This window comes from Eleutherodactylus coqui, chromosome 7, assembly GCF_035609145.1.
Source record: "Eleutherodactylus coqui strain aEleCoq1 chromosome 7, aEleCoq1.hap1, whole genome shotgun sequence".
NCBI classification, from domain to species: Eukaryota; Metazoa; Chordata; class Amphibia; order Anura; family Eleutherodactylidae; genus Eleutherodactylus; species Eleutherodactylus coqui.
In genome coordinates, this window is record NC_089843.1 from 132,496,816 (window position 1) to 132,520,018 (window position 23,203).

A 23,203-nucleotide genomic window follows, 5' to 3' on the forward strand; every position below is an offset into this window, starting at 1 on the left:
CAGAAGCAAGAAGGTGAAAGCGCCATGTGTCAGCAATATACAGCAATCCTGAGATCTATATCTAGCTCAGCCTTTATCAAACTAAATGTAACGTATTGGAGAACATAGTATACGATGCTATTTCAAGGATGCTTCTATGAATAGAATTGATGAGAATAAGTAGTGTATATAAGTATATGAAGGTGCCCTACGGGATCTAAAAAGAGTCAACTAAACAAGAAAAAACCTATATGAAACTGCAGATGGCATGTGAATAAAGCCCCACCTGTTGTACAAGTAAGCCACATCTAAAAAAAAACATGAAACATTGGTTATTACATGAATTTTAAAAGAATTACTTTTATTTGCATCCCAGAAACAGCGCCCTCCTGTCCATGGGCTGTGTCTAGTATTGCAGCTCAGCTATTATCACATAAATGATGCAAAGCTGCAATGCCAGTCCAGATATGTCCCATAGATGAGAGTGATTGTGTCTGAAAAAAAGGTAGACCCTATTACTAATCTCATACAAAGCCTTTAATAGTCAGGCCAAAAAAGAATAAAGTAAAAATTATTATAAAAATATATGGAAACAGAACTCATTGTGTTGGCCTGTTTATCTATCTATCTATCTATCTATCTGTCTTAGAGCTTAATCACAGGAGCATATATCGGCCGCTATTTTAACGCCCGTCTAATATACGCTACCATCTGAGCTGTCTATCCCCTTCCTTCTCCCTCGCTGGCTCTTTGCCTCTCTCCTCTACGCTGGCTATTTGCAATGGGAGGGGGCGGGGCAAGGGCTAAGATCCACCCCGTCCCGCCCACTGCTATTGCTGGCAATGGACAAGGGGCGGGGAGCCAAACAGCGGGGAAGGGGGGGGGAGGGGAGAGGCAGAGAGCCAGCGAGGGGGAGGGAAGGAAATAGACAGCTCAGATGGTAGCATATAATGGCAGTCCGTGAAAACGGCGGCTGATATACGCTCCTGTAAACAAGCCCTGAGGACGGCTTTATGTGGACATATTTGCACGCATAATACACAGAGATTGATATCAGAGGATTAACTCTCATTTTCCCTTTTTTCGTGCACTTATATCTCGTGCACGCAAAAAAATTGAATTTGCTCTTCTTTATGCGCATTTGCACACGAGCCCCGTAGAAGTCTATGGGGATTATGCAAATGCACACGCAATACACAACGGGATGCACTAAATACTTTGCAGAACCGCTGAGAAAATAACAAAAACCTATTTAGCTCAATGTGTTAAAATCGCGCGTGTGTCCCACGCCTATGCGAACAAGCCCTGCTTGTGCAAAAAGTACAGTAAAATGCATTGATATGCGCACAAAAGTACCTCGTTCACGGCGCAAAGCATAGCGCTGAGACCTACGCAAAAACACTATTGCCTGTGTGAAGCCGTCTTTAGCCTTTTTTGATGTTATTTATTTTCTCCACAATGTAGCCAATGTTGATCTGAATAACAAACATTAAACTCGCCCCGCTGTGTATATACTGTATTTGATTATGTACTGTATTTATTTATTTCTGCACTGTTTATATACTATTTACTTAAAACATAAACAAGAGAGTAAACTCTTCTTGCAGTGAAGCAGTCAGCTTGTGTTGAGCCTGCATGCACAGTACTGGATTTCCTGGAAAAGATATTTGTGCCCCGGCCATTTAATCAGTAACCTCATTTATTGAGATTCCTCCACCGCCGCTCACCACAACGCCTGTGACCGCACAGTGAGTGACGTTGCGTAGGTTTTAAGGTCAGAGCTGATGTGCTTATTCGCTTACTACTGCTTGTGTATTTGTCTACGGATTAGCCTGCAATTCTACTCCAATGCTGCGCCTCTGGCTGGGAAGTCTTACAGGAGCTGCTTGTGGAAATGAATTCTCAGCTCTAACATGTGACTTCCTATGTCTGCAAAGGTAACTCCAAGGGACTTCCTCTGCTAAATCAGCTGCGTCTCCAGAGATGTAATTCCCAGCTAAGTCTGTCTCACATTAACCCAGCACTTTTACCGTCTATTTATAATTGTCTTTCTTTTTTTTTTTCTTCCTGTAGCATGCAAGGATTTACTGACCGCTGCCCGTGATGGAAAGCTAAACACATTTGTACAGATCTCGGTGGCACATCCTACAGAGCAGACTTTAACCAGATATGCTAACACAGAAATAGTAGAGGTGAGCAATTTTTTCCTTGCATTATACTCATGTTGCTCAGGCAGGTCATAACACATTGCTACAGGGTGACTCCATCTAGAAGTATTTTGTTGCTTTCTGCCAGGAAGTAGCATGTATATTCACGACTAGCATATTTCATTGCTACATAGTAACAGCTGACAGTTCATTCCATGACTGACTGCTGGAATATCCTACGGATTACATAGATTTGACCTTTTTTTTTTTCCAGAATGTGCTTTCGGCTGAAGGCAAGGGTATGTATATATAGTATGTCTGCTAGGGATACAACACATTGCTGCGCTCATGGTAAACTAGGAAGAGGAGGATATAGCAGTGGTAGCCAGGAAGGGCACTGTTTACTGTACATTAGTCATGGCACCTCCTGTAAGTTTAGAAAAAAACTGTAGCACAGGATACATGGCGTGTAAACCAGTTTGCTTTGCTGTAGAATTACTTTGTGAGACACATTTGCAGTTCCTAAGGCATGTAGCCTGGGATGAATCGGTCCAGCGTACTTCCTATAGACGCAGATTTCCAGCTGACTGCTAATCTGGTTGGCAGCATCTGAACCTTTAGCTATTCTGCACGTGAATGGTTTAAACAGCCTGTTACAGATCTCAATGCTTTAGCTCTTACTGTCTGAAGTGTTCTGCTAGCAAAAAAAATGTAGACATTCATTTTCTACTTGAAGAATGACCCAGATTTCTCTTCCCTCTAACCTCTTCAGTACCAAAAGCATTTGTACACTGCAGTGATTTTATAACCCTTTAAGCATCCCAAGAAGGTTGTTGCAATGCACTTGACACTACTTGCCGCTCTTCCTTGGCTCTGTTTGTGCTGCTCCTTTGCTCCTTTTCCCTGCATTTAATGTGAAATACTGTGGTATGGCTTGTTGTTGATGGTACCACTATGCTAGTGGAGTTCTGGGTTTTTCTGCAGCTGGTCTCACTGGATGGACAGAAGGGTTTCTTGACAATTGATTTATCAAACTGTTACATGCACTGATCCCAAAATGTCATATTCAAAGGCTGATAGTTAGGGAGAGCAAGAAAAAGCTATAAAATCTATGTGAAGTCTATGGTGGCACTCATGCGAGAAATCACATCCTGACTTAAAACCAGCGAGATTCACAAATAAGCAGTGGGAGTTGACAGGTCTGCTAAACCAGGCTAATGGCTGTACTCAGGATGCTTCCCATCAGTTCACTAGCATTAGCAGTAATGTAGCAGAACAATCCTGGGTATAAAGACTTTCTTGTTCTATTCCATTTCCTGACTGCTTGCCCTGTGGATCTCAATGCTGAGAACAGTATGGGCAAAAATACACAGCCATGAGAAATACTCTATTATAAGGTACATTTGCTAGGATTCTTGCTGAGATTCTAGCTATAGTCTCATATTTAAAGCATATATCATGGTAGTAATTATTTGTCTATACTTACTGTATTTATTACCGTTTAATTATATAGCTCCCACATAATTAATTGGATGGAATAATTATGAGTTTGTATTGATGGTTACTTACATTTAGTAATACCCTGTGTAGAAAGCATGAAAAGTACAAAGTTTGAAATATTTGTCCGATGCTGCAATTACTAAGTTTCTCATTTGCAACAACAATGGTGTCTACGCGTGAATCTAGTATATTATCATACTTTAAAAAGTTATGATGCATTTATATTGCAGCCACAAAGGAACAGATAAAACATTCTTCTCTCCTATGTCTATAGATTTCAATACAGATACAGTGGATTTATGAAACAATGCAACAATTTGCCATACTAACAAATAGCTAATAGAGATGAGCGAGCATTGCTCTTCTCGAGTAACTGCTTACTGGTCCGAGCAGGCTTGGGAGGGCAGCGGGGGGTTGCAGGGGGGGGGGGGAGAGGGAGAGAGCTCTCTCCCCCCGCTATCCCCCACTCACCCCCGCCCCCCCCCCCCCTTTCTTCCCGCGCCTTTCTCCTCGGACCAGTGAGCAGTTACTCGAGAAGAGCGATGCTCGCTCGAGTAACTGCTTTATCCAAGCAAGCTCGGTCATCTCTAATAGCTGATACTAAAAAATAAATCTATGCATTCTAAGCTCTAATACTAGGAGTTACATATTGGCTTCTAGTAGAAAAATAGTCACTACTTCAAACTTAACTTATCGTTTGGATTCCCGCAATCCATTGAGACACTGAACGATTATCGTTCAGTGTAAATACATGACCCGACTGAAAGACAAAAAGAAGTCGTTCACTTCTCGTTCAGTTTTTGCATGCAGGAAACTGAACCACATATCGTTCCGTGTAAACAGGCAGTTGTTCACTTATGAACGACTGCCTGTTTACTGTGAAGGGAGGTGGGTGAGCCGGAATGATTCCTGACCTGCTCCACCTCCATTCAGTCAGTGATACTCATTCCTGTGTAAAAGCACAGGAACAATTATCTCTGGGACAGCCTTGTTGCCCAACAGATAGTCCCATGTAAAATCACCCTTAGAACAAATGAGTGACAAAATAATCCTCCACAGCACCAACTATTGGAATGGGTGCTACCCTATGAGTCAGTGGCCAACCTTTTAACAGGGCTTGCAATATGACTAGGAATGTAAGCCAAACCAGAATATCCATGTACAAAACCTTTGTTTATTTTTGTTAGTGAGTCCAGTTTATGTCATAAATACAGGATGAGTCAAAAGTCTCCAAACAGTCTGCATACATGTTTATTCCTATACAAATCTTACAGGATACACTATCCTACCAAAAGTATTTGGACACCTCTATCAGTAGAATGGGTTGTGTCTTATTAGCATGTAATGTTTTCCAAACCATGCTACATAAGATGCAGACCCTTGGAGGTTTGTGACGGGAACTGCACACTATTGGATATATGGGCTATGCTACCGCACCCAAGCCGTCCATCACAAAGTGCAAGGCATTGACCCATCTACAATGCTGCAAGGAATGTTGTCATTGGACACTTGAGCAAAGGAAGAACGTTCTATGGAGTGATGAATCACACTATTCTATCTTCAAATCAAATGGACATACCTGGGTTTGGAGGATGTCCGGAGAACACCTTTTGCCTGAGTATGTTGAGCCATCAGTTAAGCCTGGAGATGTTTTACGTGGCATGGTCAAAGCCTGTTGGTTGTAGGTGCTAGAACCATAAATATGGAGGTATACTTTGACATTCTATACAATAATGTGCTGCCAACAATGTGGCTATACTCTGGGAATTATCATCAACACTTCCAACAAGACAACGTGTCTTGTCACAAATTGGATGCTGTTTTACATTGGTTTGAGGATATGGATGTGCCACTATTGAACTGCCCTGCACAGAGTCCCAACCTGAACCCCAGTGAAAATCTTCAGTACAAACTGGAATAAAACAGCATCCATTTTCATTGAGATAACTCACCAGATATCTGCAGGATGAACGGAGGGAAATATTCGCTGAATTGTGTCAGATGTAAGTAAAAATTATGCCACGGAGAATATATGATATCATTAAGGCCAAACAAGGCCCCACTAAGTATTAACAGATGTAAATAAATACTACTTTTGATTTTTGCCCAGATGTCCAATTACTTTTCATAGAAATTCTACTCCTCCCTTGTCAGCGACGTCGCTTATGTGGACCTGCAAACCACAAAATACACCTGCATGAGGACTTTTGACTCACCCTGTAGATCCACAAACAGTAATATTGGGCTTTGTAAAAGTAATGTTGGCATGGGAGACTGACAAAAGCCAAAGTATAGTGTCCCCATTGTCATAGTATAGGTGTACCACGAGGGGCGTAGCTAAAGGCTCATGGGCCCAGGTGAAAAAGTTTATCTTGGGGCCACCCAGCTTCTCTTAACTCCTTAATGCAGAGGTGTAACTTGAAGCTCCTGTGCCCCAATGCAAAACCTGTAACAGGGCCCCCAACTATAATGCTTTATTCATAGTACTGGGTTCCCTATATGGAGAAGAGAGGCCTTATGGACCCCCTAAGGCTCCTGGGCCCGGGTGCAACCGCATCCCCTGCATCTCCTATAGTTACGCCAGTGTGTACCACTGTAGCTAGCTTTTAAAGAACATGTTTCCATTTATCCTACTGAAGATGCTGTTGATAATATTATATTACATAACTGATATTTAAGCAAACCTTATTAGATTCAGAACTGTACCATCCAAATTAAATGGAAACTTTAACTACTGTCCTCATTAACATGCCCATACACATTAGCAATATGTTTTGGATAATGCTAACTAAACCCTACAATCAGTCTAATCTGCTGTGGTAGGAGAAGATGTACTGGGTGTGGGAAGTATTATATTCACTACAGTGGGACCTATTTTCAATTGAAAAAATCCTTTTGATCAGGAGAAAACTGACCCCTGTATGATCCACTGTAGTTCAAGGGATGTTCAACGGAAATGAAGAGTGAACAGTAAAGCTGCTACGTTTCTATAAAGCTATGTTTATTCCACACATCCTGTGTAGGTAGCACAGTTTTAGTAAATGACTGACTCTTACCCTGTGACTCAGATCCATGTTCTTTCAAGTTCCAACTGTAATATAGATGCAAATATTGAAAATGACATAAATGCTTGTTCTGCTGGATCAACTATTTTATTGCTGCTCAGTTTTTTTTTTTTAGCTCTTTGTAGCATCATTTTACTTACATTTGTCTATCAGGCAGTAACACAGAATGTGCCCCTATACTAATGCTGGCATACATGTGTGCCTACAATTATGGCAAAACAATCCAGCCAAAGTCAACTGAAATGTCAGACAAGTGTCTTTCTAAAGTATCTGAATAATGATGCAGGTCGATATGGCAAAATGCATGGAGTAAATGTGCCAAGCTCCTATGCCACCAGTATAGTGCCAGTTCAGCTTTGAGGTAAATTATTTGAAAGGGCTTGGTTGTCAGGCTGCTTGTCCCTTGGGACCAGTCTCTGTTGTCTGGCATCTTCAAGTCAAGGCTCAATTGTCAATCATCTGTGGACAGAGAAGGGACACACAGACTTAGCAATACAACAGGTTTCAGTCTTTTTCTGTACAGTATAATTCCTGTGGTAAACCCTACAATGGCTGACTGTACAACACAAAGAGGTTGATCGAGTTACTGTAAATTAAAGCATACCCAAGTGTTCAACAAGTTTTCTAAAATACACCAGGTTCTCCTTACCCACATTTGCTGCTGTTTGCAGCCTGCTTCATGTCTGTAAGTTCTCATTTTCACGTGGTCTTCCTCATTTTTATGCTGCCCTGCTGTTTGCAATCCACTTTCAGGCAGGGGACCTAGCATCCTGCCAGTAGTTCACTGTCCTGTACTTCCTTTCACTCACTTCCCATGCTGCATTGCTATGTCTCTGGTCCAATCAGCAGGGTAGCTGCTTTTTCAGGATGATTCAAGCATTCGGCATTCTGGCCACATGGTTAGCAAACCCATTATAAAGTGTACAATGTTTCTAACACACATGCTGTAACAGCAGGAAAGGCAGAGATTGTAGACACAGCGGGGCTTATTTACTATTCAAAATAAGACAGTTTTCTGGCACAAATTACATCTCAAAAGTGTCTTACATGCTTTGCACCACATTTACTAGCATCTATTTCCAGACACTTTCCAGCAGTTTTTCTGATTTGTCAAAAAGGGGTGTGGCCTAAATTGCATACAAACTTGCGCCAATTTTTGTTACAATTTTTAGTGCAAACTAAGCCAACTAATAGGTGGTCTAAACTCAGATTAGACAGTCTTAATATTCTACAGAATTATCATTCAGCAGAGACACAATGATAATCCTGGCACATTTTAAGACTGTCTAGTCTAAAATTGTACTGTCTAATTTTTAGATAGTAATAGTAAATAATCCCCATTGTCTGCGGATTTGTCAGCCTGTGAGTTTAGGGGAGTAGCCTGTGAAGATAACATCTCCCCCAACAGCTAAGAAAATGTCCCAGCATCCCAGTAACTGCAGAAGCTCAAAACAACAGATAGTGGATTGCAGAGAGGCTGGGAAACCCCTAATGGCAGCCACTTCAAACTTGATTGACAGAGGTAAAACAACAATATTTTAAATAGAAGTGTATTACAAGATTGATAAGACACACATAGGCTTTTACATGAGCACAAGTTGTCTAAAAAGTTAAAGTCCCCATATGATTATTTCCATGTGTACTTTAATATGCATTGTGTGACTGTGCTATTTTGACAGCCTATTATGTAGAGCTCCCATAGAGCTCCCATATGTGTGCACATATATGTATACTTTCTCTGTCTCAGTATAAATGCTAATGCTCTTGGGCATCCAATTATTGTCTGGTATATATTACAATATACAAGCATATTTAGTACCACACTGATTTAATAGAGCTTTATTTATAGTAACCATTTTAATGTCATGATTTTAAAAACTATACTGCACTAGCTGATATACCCGGCCTCGCCCAAGTTAATTTGATACAGGTGTTTACATGTTGTTTGCACTGAAAATTTTATGAAGTCAAGGTTACTTCAGAGTAACTGAGGAATAAAATACATATACACATAGAGGAGCATTAGATTCTCCTCAGGCTGCATGTACCGATGTCCCTCTGCAGAAAGTGCCACCCCTCCCACTCTCCTCATTTAGGACCTAAAGAATGCTCACACCAAATTTCACGCTTGTACAACACTGAGAAGTTACATTACATAGGGGTGCACTTACTTTTGCAATTAGCATTGGATAATCAAGTTGTGACCCCCTTTACTTTTTCTGTTTAGGACCTAAAGAATGGTCACGCAAAATTTCATGCTTGTATGACACCGAGAAGTTACATTACATAGGGGTGCCAATACTTTTGTACTTAGCATTGAATAATCAAGTTGTGACTCCTTTATTTGTCTTATTTAAGACCTAAAGAATGGTCGTGCCAAATTTCAAGTTTGTACGGCCACAGGAAATTACGTTACATAGGGGTGCCAATACTTTTGCACTTAGCATTGAATAATCAAGTTGTGACCCCTTTACTTTTTCTATTTAGGACCTAAAGAATCCTCCTGCCAAATTTCATGTTTGTATGACACCGGGAAATTACAGACTTAAGGCTGCCTGTCCACGGCCGATGATCCGCGGGCGATAACTCGCTCGTGGACCATGCTCTGTAAAGCTTTCCATAGCGTTGCTATGGAAATTGCAGTACCTGGGTCTATGAGAGGAGAATCATAGCGATTCTCCGCTCATGGGATTTAAATTGTGGCATGCCACGATTCTCTGTAGCGACCCTATCTGTTAGATAAGCTCACCGCTGAGACCTGTCAGCTCTCCCCCTTCGTCCCTGAGGCGGAATATCACTAGCGATATTCCGCCTCGGCCATGGACAGGGGGCCTAAATTAGGTACATTACATAAGGGTGCTAATACTTTTGCACTTAGCATTGAATGATCAAGTTGTGACCTTTTCACTTTTCCTATTTAGGACGTAAATAATGTTCCAAATTTCATGTTTGTACGACATCGGGAAGTTAGAGAATTTGATTTGGTACATTACACAAGGGTACCAATACTTTTGCACTTAGCATTGAATGTTTGAGTTGTGACCCCTTTACTTTTTCTATTTAGGACCTAAAGAATGCTCCTGCCAAATTTCATGTTTGTGCGACATCGGGAAATTAAAGGATTAGTGACGAGTCAGTTAGTCAGTCAGTGAGGGCTTTCACCTATATATATATATATATATATATATATATATATATATATTTTTTTTTATATTTACCCTGAACAATACAATTCTGCCACATTCCCTCCTTGTTCTTTGTATATAAAACATTACTGAGCTATTCCAGGAGACCCATAAGAGAATGCATTCATCTTGAAAGCGGTGTCTTATAAGGACCACCCAGCCTTGTCCACATACACTGTTAGGAAATGTGGACTCATAAATGTCCTAATTTTTCTCTATGAGCCATAATGGAGAGCCACTCTGTAAGTGCTCACCATGCTCTGGTATACCCAGCTTGTCTGTGCATTACGTGGACAGCCGTTCATTTGAAAGGTTTTTCCATGCAATGCTACATTATGGCACATTAATGCTACAAATGCCTGTCGAGAAGCAGCTTTCCCTGGTGATAACAGCTGATCACAGAAAGGTAGGCAAGACAGGCCTGTGACAGCTGATATCCAGATTGGCTTCCGTTCTAACAGAGTTTGTCTTCGTGAAACACCCTTTAACATTTCATTGAATTTGTTTTCTCTTTTTATTTGCCTCTTGCAATTAAATGCACTGTACCTTATCCATATTGCAACTTCAAGGGAGTAAAAGCTCTGTTCATTCTAAACATCCTGGTTCAGTAGGAGAAGGAGCAATGTAACTGCATGAACCTTGTACGACAGCACATGGAGTCCCTATGGGTCTGTATCAAGCACCTCTCTGACTCTGCATGCTGTGTTCAGTCAATGCGTTATGGGAAAACCCCTCGGTAATGTAGGATCCTGTGGATCTTGATAGCATTTATTTTCACAGATTCCATATAAATCAATGAGAACAAACTTCTGTATGTCTCTGTATAAAATAGAGGTGATAAGGAAGCACAGTTTTGGTCAGTAACACGCTATGGGCTCTTGTAAGGAGCATTACTCTTTGGAATTAGGTAGAAATTTGCAGTTGAGCAAATAGTTTCTTTTTTTTAAAGTGTCCCAACTTCATTGAGCGGTTCTTTAACCGGGACTGATGACCTCACCTTACACCTTTCATTAAGTCCAATTGGGCCAAAGACTGTCTAATTTCCCAACGTACTGTGCCACTGTGCGTTCCTGAGTGCCTCCCTTCTGCCATAGTCTGCATTGTCTATACACAACTCGCAGGGTTGCACCAGTCACTTAATATTCACAATGCCTAGTTCAAGCCCTTTTGCAAAAGGGGTTTCATCTCTATAAAGAACCGCTGAACTACTTTGCAGCAGCAGTATAACATTAAGGCCTCATGTCCACGGGAAAAAGAACAATTAAAATCTGCAGCGGATCACCCGCACGCGGATCCGCACCCCATAGGGATGCATTGACCACCCGCGGGTAGATAAATACCCGCGGATGGTCAATGAAAGTGAATTTAAAATTTTCTGGAGCATGAAAAAAAATGGACATGTTCCATTTAGGTGCGGGTCTCCCACGGGGACGGCTCCCGCAGGCTTCTATTGCAGCCTATGGAAGCTGTCCGGATCCGCAAGAGACCCGCGCCTGAATTAAACTCACCTGCTCCGGGTGATGCAGGTCTTCCTTCCTTCGCGACAGGATCTTCTTTCTTCGGCCCGGCAGGTGTGCCCGGAGCATGCGCGCGGCACGCAGCCAGCGTGCCAAGCACATCCACCCGGCAGAAAAAGAAGATCCGGCCGCGAAGAAGGGAAGACACGCACGGATCGCAGCAGGTGAGTTTATTCTTATTTTAATGCCTCATGTCCGCGGGGCAGGAGGGACCCGCTACAGATTCTCCATGGAGAATCCGTAGCGGGCCTGATTTTCCCAGTGGACATGAGGCCTAACACACAGGATGCTAGATCCTTGTTGGACACAGTGCTAACTGTGCTCTAATTGCACCAGCAGTCCACTCCAGTTGAGATCAGAGACATGGCACCGGAGTGACAAAAACAGTATTCTGGTGCTCAGTCACATGGGCAGAAGCTGGCATCACCACCACATGGAGCAAGCATTCTACTCTCTATAAAGTACACAGGTGTACTGTGCATCAGAGACAGCAACAGGGACAGCAACCGACATGAAGGCAACACAAGAAAATCAAACATTGTAAGGGAGAATGAGGGTTACCCCTTTACACTTTATTTTACTAATCTGCAACATAGCATGTACATTTCAATTTCATCCAAAGGAGAACTCCATGTAAATGGTCACTAACTATTTGCACAACTTCTGCTCATCTAAAAGCCTATGTGTGTCTCATTAATCTTGTAATATACTTTTTTTTTTTTACCACTGAAAATCAAGTGTGAAGTGTCTGCCACTAGGGGGCTCCCTTCCAGCACCTTTGCAAACCACTGCCTGTCATTAGGCATTCGGCTTCTCTAGTAACAGGGACATAGAGTCACTGACAGAGGAAAAGGCATTGCAGGGCTAAACAAGGCAGCATGGGAAGTATGGGAGAGAAAGACCTGGCCAGTACAGTCCTGCCAGAATGGCTATAAGCAAATCTACATGGAAAACTGAATTGATAGAGCCCATACTGGGTGCAAACAGCAGCGAAGCAGCAGCCAGTGAAGATCTGGGCTGTTTCTGAAAATTGTTTGAAAAACTCAGGTATGCTTTAAACTTTAATGCAAGCGACATGACAGCATCCAGTCTTTAGACATTGACCATCAATTACTGTTTATGTGAAATAACTGCGGTTTAATACAATTACTTTTAGGATCAGCATTAGTTCTTTGCTCCCAGTTTGATTTCTAACAAATAGGCCGGCCTGTCATTTTGAATGCACACATTTCTATACAGCTCTGCGTAAAGCACAGTTTAGGCTACTTTTTCGAGACCCATAGAAGTCATTTCCTGCCATTTCTAAAAATACTACTGCTGTTCAGGTGAATTACCCGTCCTGACGGATACAAGAACATTATTAGCTGTATTTTAAAACAGATGTTCTCATTGGATATTTAGGTCAACTGGGTGTTATAAAATAGAGTGAATGGATAAAAGGCAACTGTCAAGAACAAAGTCTAAATCTGTACGTGAACCTGACAGCAAACAGGGTTTGTCGAAATAGATATCATTGTCAGCTGAATGTTTGACTTGTGTGGATGTAATCCCCAAATGCTGCCCTCATTACAGCTCCCTTCACTGGTGTGGCTTAATCAGAATAGTTTCTGGCTGTTTGTACAAATTACAGCACACGTCCCTTCAAAAGAGACACAAAGCACTGTGACAGCTGGCCCTAAGGAAACACTTTTAAAAGCAGGCTGGCATAGGAAATAAACAGTTTATTTCCACACGCCAATAACGCTTCTTATAAATGATGACACTCCGTTACTGAGCACTCCATTAGACTGCTGGACCATCCAGACGCATCACTATGCCCAGCTGATGCACCAAGAGAGACCACCGACTCCGGACTTTGGAGGGAAGACAAATTGTCCTTTGAAATTAATATCTCTTTTTTTTGTCCTTCGGCCGCTTGTCTGTACGCTTGTCTGTCAGTTGCTTTCTGTGCTGCCAGCAGCTGCCACCTCATTGAGCTCAGTCTGTCTGCTTGTGCTATACAGGGAACAAGAGATCCACTGTTTCTGACTGGTGTGACGTTTCCCTCGGAGTATCCCATCTACGAAGAAACTAAAATAAAGCTCACGGTGTATGATGTCAAGGATAAGTCTCAAGAAACTGTGAGTATCCCGCTGGCACTTTATTCATTTCTCACTTCTTGTCTGCCTCCATCCACTTCAGGGCTCTCTAGAATGACATTAAAGCTAGCAATGGACAGGGTAAGTGGACTGGATGTGCCATTTTCTATTTGCTGAGCTCCCTAATTACACTTTAAAGTGATAAGTGGATGTTTTCAAGCCTGGCAAATGCTGTTTTGGTCTATGCTCAAAGGCCACAGAGACTGAGCTCCGGCTCTTTAAAAATGTATATTCTGCATTCATTTTTTATGAACCAAGCCCTTATTTCTGCTGTTGGTTTGAGTGAGGATGCTTTTCTTGAGCTTATCCCTGGGCTTAGTGGGAGAGGGGTTAACTGCAGCCGTATTGAAAGCTCAATGGAGCACGGCTCCTGCTTTTCTGCAGCCTAAGAAAGAGAACAGATGGATTAAATTAAACACTGCAAATAACCTTACAAGAAATATGGCTTGTACAAATGGGCCTCTTCACAGCAATCTGGTAACCTGTTATATCAATGTTAGCAAAACATTAAGTAAGTACTCACCCTTCGGAAAACCTGTATTCTATGAACATGCGTCCTTGGCTAGCAGTGTGGAAAGCTTTGTCTTGAAGATTTCTTATCATGCTTAGAACTTTGGATTATGTCTGTTCTCTTTTTAAGAAGCTGAGAAGAGTAACGGAAGCTGATTGGTATCTTCTGTGTCACATTGTTTAGAACTTGAATGGACAGTTTGGTTCCTACTTATTTATTTATGATGTTCTTTAATGTGGCTAGAGTTTTGTTTTGCATTCATCATAACATTTTTGGCTGATTTGGGAAATTAATTATGCATGGGTATGTCTAGGAGATTTAGCTTTACCTGCTGCAATGTACAGCGTTCTGAATGGAAACTTTGTTCTGGGCACAGGGATGCACAGAGATTTTTTTCTAAATGTCCACATTTGCATATGTGTTGGGTCAGGCTTCATTGTAGATGATTTGGCTGTATAATGGATGCGTCTTGTTATACGTAACTTCTCTATGCTAATATGAACATGCGTCGATGCTTGTGCATAGAATTACAGTTGTATCAAATGTGACTGTGATTACATAACTGGTCTCTCCTCTTGGTAACACCATCTTTCTTTTGCCTTAATTTCAAGAAGGGTTGAGGCTACTGGTAATAGGAATGATTTTGACAAGGTCTTAGAAATTTTGCTTGCTTGTTGGAGTGTGGATGATTGAACACATCGGTCAGCTTTTCAGGTCTGATATAGGCAAGCCTGAAGTGGCCATTTAATTTGTTCGGACTTTGATCTTTAAGTCTTAGTTTCTTAAAGAACAGTGTCCTCCATCCCTGAAGAATGGTTCCAAGTAGATTTTTTATTGGCATTTTTCTTCAAATATAACAATAAAATGGACAATCCAATGAATGATATAAATGCAAAATTGCATAAGATGTACATTCTCTATCAATAAACAGTTTGAAAAATGATGTCAACATAAAAAAAGATAAAAGAAACAAACAACATAAAAGTTTTGTAGTAGAACTCTTCCTTTGGGCTCATTCATTCTGTCCATATTCAGTCTGTGTTTTTTACTGAATGGATATGGACAGAATACAGACCCATTGAATTAATATTGTATATTCAGGCATTTTTTACATGGACCAGTGTTGCACGTAAACAAAGATCATAGCAGGTCCTATTTAGGTCCGTATTTACAAAACAAAATCGCCAATTAAAGTCTGTGGGTGAAAACGCAGAAAACACACATTATCATTTACTGTGGGGTTTTTGCACACACTGTTTTACGTAGGTAGCAACAAAACTGGCATCACTTGGGCCTTCTTGAGTTTGTTTTTTGTGTTTGTGAAAGACAGATGACACACAGATGCAACATAAATATAAAAACTGCCCATATGCACCAAATATGCACCAAGAACTCACATACACATGCATTGAAAATAGTGCGTTTTTCACTAACCAAAATTGCATATGCCCATGTGAATAAGCCCTTGTAGGGTTAAAAATTATAGAAAGAAGTAAACAGAAAAAAGAAAGGGTGCAGAACGATGGGAAAAAAAAAGGATGATCGATAGATTTATTGACCAAAGATGCAATGGAAAGTCTATGAACGTAAATAGAGATGAGCGAGCATACTCGATAAGGCAAACTACTCGAGCGAGTAGTGCCTTATTCGAGTACCTGCCCGCTCGTCTCTAAAGATTCGGCTGCCGGCGCAGGTGACAGGTGAGTTGCGGCGTTGAGCAGGGGGGAGCGGGGGGGGGGGGGAGAAAGGGAGAGAGAGATCTCCCCTCCATTCCTCCCTGCTCTCCCCCGCCGCTCCCCGCCCCCTGCCGGCACCTGAATCTTTAGAGACGAGCGGGCAGGTACTCGAATAAGGCACTACTTGCTCGAGTAGTTTGCCTTATCGAGTATGCTCGCTCATCTCTAAACGTAAACCATACATAGCTGAGAAAGATCATCCAATGGCACCAGATACAGTACGGTTGAAGTTATATACATTCTAAGCATGGTTTAATCTGGAATCACCCCATTCTTGGGGACTTTTAGTGGTGCAAATGCCGAGAACTATGGGCTGATCTTGTAGTTTGAATGACAGCTCATTAAACTGGTGTAATACAAAAAGTATTTTTTTGTTATACGCCAGTAGTATATGGGCAACATTAACTGGGGCCTTTCATGCTTAGACTCCACTGCTACTATGGTCCGAAGTTTTACTGCTATACTGTTGATGCATGAGTGCCTGACAAATACTTTTTGTACTACAACAGAATTGTGTGCTGTTGTTCACAAGACCACAAGTAGTGTTGAGCTAACTGAACCAGTAGAACTCTGTTTTGAGTCAAATGTTATTTAAAGTTCAGTTCAGCATGAACCCGAACTAAACTCTTAGCTTTATTCTACAAAAACATGGTTCTGTTGGTTCAGCTCACTCAACACTAGCCCTGAACACTGGTGTATAACACTGTCTAAGAGCCATACAAGCCCCGTTTAACACTCTCACCAGTTTTCGGGGGTTTGGTGAACTTCTGGTTTGGTTGGAACTAATTTGGACTGAACTGAACTTCTACAAAAGTTCAGCAAACTTTCCAAGCCAAACTTTTCAAAAGTTTGCTCTTCACTAACTGCAAGTTTTGTCTAGATGGTAGAGGAGCTTCTCTGATATCTGTCTGTGACATTGTGCTGTTCCATTTTTCTTACTTTTTCCAGTTTTGGGACCTGTAGGTTATATCATTGAGATGTGATAATATAATATATAAATTCGACAATACAGTACATTTTGTTACTTTGGCATCAGGGTGGTGGTTATTTTCCTATTAGTAAGCTTCAAGCTACATACACTATACATAGCTGTTAAGTAACTACTCTTTGATTTATTTGGGGGTTCTTTATATAAGGGGACTTTGTAGCTAATTCAAAGTTAAATTTGCTGCTTGGTGCTAACAGATCAGCTTATTAATGAAATAATTATGAAATTAATCTCTGATTTCACACTTCCATTAAAAACAATCAGTCGGCAATTTCAATAGAATGGGGGGGGGGTGAGAGTGGTAATTAGGAAAAAGGGGAAAAGATCACTATTATAAAAAAGGTTCTTCTTCTGTGTATTGTTTTCCTTTCCTCAGATCATCCAGTCACCAGGCAGCCAATTATGAGTAGAAGTCTATAGATTAGTGTAACTTGGTAGGAGGACTGCATGTCAGGTCAATCACTCTTGCACTCTTGGAATGTGATCAGAAGAGACGGCTATCCAAGTGCATCAGTGCATGGCTCACAACTCTGTCACTGTGCCTGAAAGTACTAACAAACAAGTCAAGTCTTCTTTCAGTGTAGAACCTGTGCTTGCCTGCATGTTGTATGTTTCTGTAAACTCAGACCATAATATAATCTGTAGGCAAAGCTGCTACTTCAACTTGGATGTTCGAATAGAAAATGTGACCACAGGAATCGGCCTACAGGTCTCTCTACCTCCGAACTGTATGTATGTGTGTTCTTTTATGTGCAATCTTCTTAGCAGTAATGGTTGACCAAGTATATTAGTGCCATGCATTCTTGGATTCTGGTATATTTTCTCACTTTGTAGAGCTAAAGATGTGCAGAACCTTTCAGGAATAGTTCTCTTTTTGTCTGAAAAGCTGAAATGAATGAAGAGGACAGTCCTATAAAGTGGAGTGATATGCCAGGGGCAGTTGAAATAGACTTGGCAGTCAAGTAGGATCACATGATGGAATAAATGAGCATAACTTGTCTGAATCATTTGCACTAAATTAGCCTCTATGTATTTGTAGCCTCGCTGTTTGTTTCATTTGTCAGCCAAAAGAAATGTGGGGTGGATATTACGCACTGGACAAACTGGATAAATAGTTGTAAAATTTCTTGATGTCACTTAAGATCTCTTGTGTCATCATGATGCTGTTCATGGTAGACTCTATAGAGTTATGGATGTGTTTGCAGTCATAATAATAAAATGGACTGCATTACTACAATTGTTTGTTTTGGAACTAGTACAGATCAAATAAGATACCGTAGCAGTTCTGACCAACGTGTGTGGTAGGGAAGAACAATGGTGTATTCATAGTATTAAACAGATACTTGCTTGGTAGGTATTACATTGACATCATCATGCAATAATTCTTTTTGTTAGGAAGTTTTTATTTGTGCCAGGCAGTAAAATAAGTTGTCTCATTGGGGTTCATTCACATAGTGTTGTTCTTTATTACATTTTTAACTAAACGGAATGTACAGAAATGGTTCCATGGGGTAATCCTCTGTCTTCCGACTCATGGAGCTGACAGCGTATTCACATTTCTCCTGCTTATGATGTACTTTGAAAAAAGTTGGTAAACTTATTAGAAATCTAACTCAGCTGCTGAAGGGTGAATCTGTAGAAATAAACATCATACTAGTGATGTAAACAATGGCTTATAAACATAGTAACATAGTATGTAAGGCCGAATGAAGACAATGTCCATCTAGTCCAGCCTGTTTATCCTCCTGTGTTGTTGATCCAGAGGAAGGCAAAAAACCCCAAGAGCAGAAGCCAATTAGCCCTTTTAGGGGAAAAATTCCTTCCCGACTCCCTAATGGCAATCAGACTACTACCTGGATCAACCTCTAATAGTTCCTACCTGCCTGTATACCCGGATTAACAATTAACCTAAGATTTATATCCTGTAATATCCTTCCGTTCCAGAAAGACATCAACTCCTCTATGGATTTTGCCATCACCATATCCTCAGGCAGAGAGTTCCACAGTGTGGCTTCTCTTACAGTAAAGAACCCCTTTCTGTGTTGGTGGTGAAACCTGCTTTCCTCTAGACGTAGTGGATGCCCTCTCGTTACCTTCTCAGTCCTGGATATAAACAGATCATGGGCGAGATCCTTGTATTGTCCCCTCATGGATCTTTCCCTTAAGGAAAGAGCCATGAGCAAACTATAATAGTATATGGAATTAAAAGATAATTCCTTGTGTCTGTCACTGATGATGGATTCTAGCTCCACTTAAAACTTGATATTTCAGGAATTAGGCTCAGTTGACACTGCCATGGCTGCTACTGGTTAACAGACTCCATTCACTTCTGCCTTCTTTGTTACTAGATAGAAAAGTTCAGCTGAATATTTTCCCCCTCAGGAACAATGGAATTCTAACGGAACTGAAGCTAAATGCAATTATGATCAGAACCTTCCTCCAGTTAACCTTAAAGAGGTATTCCCGTCTTGGGAAACTTATTTAAATGTACTTGAAATTGCAAATCAATTCACTCACACATAAGATGTTTATTTCCAAAATACTCCATTCTCCAGCTATTGATTCCTCTGTATTCAGGTTATTTACAGCTTGTTGCTGGGGAAACAGACATAGTATCATAGTATGTAAGGCCAAAAAAGACATATGTTGATTCAGTTTAGCCTATTAATCCCCAATGTTGATCCAGAGGAAGGCACAAAAAAAAACCCAATGAGATAAAAGCCAATTTTCCCCATTTAAGGCTACCTTTTCTATGGAAAGAAGTGCAGCAGAAGCAAGCACTTATGCACTTCTTTAATCTAAATGTGGTGGCCGAGATATCAGCGACACATGCACCCATCCTAGCTTCCTGCCACCAGCTACTGTTGTGCTCTGCTAATAGTTTCCATATAAGATGTTGTCTTTTTCTGTGGAAGTGCAGAGGAATCAAGATCTGTAATACCTGGAGAACGGAGCATTTTGGAAAGAAACATTGTATGTGATTTCAAACACATTGACATAGGAATAGCCCTTTAAATACCCATTCTCCCTTGTATGTCAAACTCACTAAAGCTTAGAAAGCTGATATAGGACAACGTGGTGGCTCAGTGGTTATCACTGTTGCCTTGCAGTGCTGGGATCCTGGGTTCAAGTCTAAGTTAGCAAGGACAACAACAGCATGGAGTTTGTATGTTCTCCGCATGTTTGCATGGGTTTCCTCTGGGTTCTCGAGTTTCCTTTCACACGCCAAAAAACATACTTGTAGTTGAATTTAGATTGTGAGCCCCAATGGGGACAAACCCTATGATGTACAACATATACTGTATATTATAGGCTTTAGTTTCGTTGCTGTTTGATCTTCTTCAATACCTTTCCTGCCTACCAATCTGTTCACTGGGTACATTATGATTCTGTACTTGAGATGAGCGAACGCGTTCGTCCGAGCTTGATATTCGTGCGAATATTAGGGTGTTCGGGATGTTCGTTATTCGTGACGAACACCATGCGGTGTTCTGGTTACTTTCACTTCCTTCCCTGAGACGTTAGCGCGCTTTTCTGGCCAATTGAAAGACAGGGAAGGCATTACAACTTCCCCCTGCAACGTTTAAGCCCTATACCACCCCCCTGCTGTGAGTGGCTGGCGAGATCAGGTGTTCGCCTAATATAAAAGTCGGCCCCTCCCGCGGCTCGCCTCAGATGCGGTGTGAGTTAGATGAGGGACAGTGCTGTTTATACCGGAGCTGCTGTAGGGAAAGAATTGGTAGTTAGTGTAGGCTTCAAGACCCCCCAAAGGTCCTTATTAGGGCCACTGATAGCTGTGTGTTGGCTGCTGTTAGCAGTGGGATTTTTTTTTCTTTCTCAAAATCGCCTCTGCAGACCGTTGCACCTGGCATTAGGGACAGAAGTGCTGCATAGGCAGGGAGAGTGTTAGGAGTGAGTGTAGCCTTCAAGAACCTCAACGGTCCTTTCTAGGGCCATATTTATCCGTGTGCAGTACTGTCCAGGCTGCTGTTGGCTGTGCTGCATTTTTTTTGGGCTTCTCAAAATCGCCTCTGCAGAGCATTGCACCCTCCATTGATACTGCAGGGAAAGAATTGTATAGGCAGGGCCACAACACAGTTATTATTCATAGAATATACGCAGTGCTGCCTTTTGGTGGGAAAAAACTGAAAACAAATCTATTTGTCCAGCCTCTGTCCGTCCTTACGCCTGTGGAGACGTGTGAGCTGCGTGAAAAACATTGCTAAATCATACGCAGCCAGCTACGCTTTACTGCTGGGTTCGCCATTTGCTTTCCTTAATTGGGGAAAAAAATACCTGCTCTCCAAGAGTTATAATAACTCTGCTACCCTCACGTTCTGTGACACATAAGCAGGGACACAGCGCAGTTATTAAACTTCGCAGGTTCATTGAATATACGCAGTGCTGCCTGTTGGTGGGAAAAAACTGAAAACAAATCTATTTGTCCAGCCTGTGTCCGTCCTTACGCCTGTGGAGACGTGTGAGCTGCGTGAAAAACATTGCTAAATCATACGCAGCCAGCTACGCTTTACTGCTGGGTTCGCCATTTGCTTTCCTTAATTGGGAAAAAAAATACCTGCTCTCCAAGAGTTATAATAACTCTGCTACCCTCACGTTCTGTGACACATAAGCAGGGACACAGCGCAGTTATTAAACTTCGCAGGTTCATTGAATATACGCAGTGCTGCCTGTTGGTGGGAAAAAACTGAAAAGAAATCTATTTGTCCAGCCTGTGTCCGTCCTTACGCCTGTGTAGACGTGTGAGCTGCGTGAAAAACATTGCTAAATCATACGCAGCCAGCTACGCTTTACTGCTGGGTTCGCCATTTGCTTTCCTTAATTGGGGAAAAAAATACCTGCTCTCCAAGAGTTATAATAACTCTGCTACCCTCACGTTCTGTGACACATAAGCAGGGACACAGCGCAGTTATTAAACTTCGCAGGTTCATTGAATATACGCAGTGCTGCCTGTTGGTGGGAAAAAACTGAAAACAAATCTATTTGTCCAGCCTGTGTCCGTCCTTACGCCTGTGGAGACGTGTGAGCTGCGTGAAAAACATTGCTAAATCATACGCAGCCAGCTACGCTTTACTGCTGGGTTCGCCATTTGCTTTCCTTAATTGGGAAAAAAAATACCTGCTCTCCAAGAGTTATAATAACTCTGCTACCCTCACGTTCTGTGACACATAAGCAGGGACACAGCGCAGTTATTAAACTTCGCAGGTTCATTGAATATACGCAGTGCTGCCTGTTGGTGGGAAAAAACTGAAAAGAAATCTATTTGTCCAGCCTGTGTCCGTCCTTACGCCTGTGTAGACGTGTGAGCTGCGTGAAAAACATTGCTAAATCATACGCAGCCAGCTACGCTTTACTGCTGGGTTCGCCATTTGCTTTCCTTAATTGGGAAAAAAAAATACCTGCTCTCCAAGAGTTATAATAACTCTGCTACCCTCACGTTCTGTGACACATAAGCAGGGACACAGCACAGTTATTAAACTTAGATAATTCATTCACTAGAGGCAGTGGGGCCTTTCGTTTTCCAAAAAGGGCAAAAATTATATTTGGCCTGCAGTCTTGCGCCAATTTATTTCCTGCCTGGGAAATCTAATCACTGGTAATACAGCATGCTGAGGGGTAGGGGTAAGCCTAGAGGACGTGGACGTGGACGTGGCCGAGGACGCGGAGGGCCAAGTGAGGGTGTGGGCACAGGCCAAGCTCCTGATCCAGGTGTGTCGCAGCTGTCTGCTGCGCGATTAGGAGAGAGGCACGTTTCTGGCGTCCCCACATTCATCGCCCAATTAATGGGTCCACGCGGGAGACGGTTATTAGAAAATGAGCAGTGTGAGCAGGTCCTGTCCTGGATGGCAGAAAGTGCTTCGAGCAACCTATCGTCTACCCGCAGTTCTGCGCCGTCCACTGCTGCCAATCCGAATCCTCTGTCTGCTGCTCCTCCTTCCTCCCAGCCTCCTCAGTCCACTACAATGACACCTGCTCAGGAGCGGGAACACTCCCAGGAACTGTTCTCGGGCCCCTGCTTAGATTGGGCAGCAGCGGTTCCTCTCCCACCAGAGGAGTTTATCGTCACTGATGCCCAACCATTCGAAAGTTCCCGGGGTCCGGGGGAAGAGGCTGGGGACTTCCGCCAACTGTCTCAACAACTTTCTGTGGGTGAGGAGGACGATGACGATCAGACACAGTTGTCTTGCAGTGAGGTAGTAGTAAGGGCAGTAAGTCCCAGGGAGCAGCGCACAGAGGATTCGGAGGAAGAGCAGCAGGACGATGAGGTGACTGACCCCACCTGGTGTGCAACGCTTACTCAGGAGGACAGGTCTTCAGAGGGGGAGTCAAGGGCATCAGCAGGGCAGGTTGCAAGAGGCAGTGCGGTGGCCAGGGGTAGAGGCAGGGCCAGACCGAATAATCCACCAAGTGTTTCCCAA

The 23,203-nt window shown here is 42.2% G+C and overlaps 1 protein-coding gene across 5 annotated transcripts in view; it reads left to right on the forward strand.

Annotated features, from left to right (window-relative positions):
• INPP4B (inositol polyphosphate-4-phosphatase type II B) overlaps nt 1-23,203 on the forward strand; it is a 519,946-nt gene that overhangs the window by 118,684 nt on the left and 378,059 nt on the right. For 2 of the 5 annotated variants that reach the window (XM_066573704.1, XM_066573710.1), the window contains exons 1-2: nt 2,304-2,425; nt 13,397-13,612. In XM_066573704.1, coding sequence (XP_066429801.1) covers nt 2,402-2,425; nt 13,397-13,612 — 240 coding nt within the window. In that variant the 5' untranslated portion in view covers nt 2,304-2,401. Of the gene's footprint in view, nt 1-1,899; nt 1,917-2,052; nt 2,172-2,303; nt 2,426-13,396; nt 13,613-23,203 lie in introns of those variants that run through there. The other 3 variants (XM_066573708.1, XM_066573709.1, XM_066573706.1) reach the window with 3 other exon arrangements.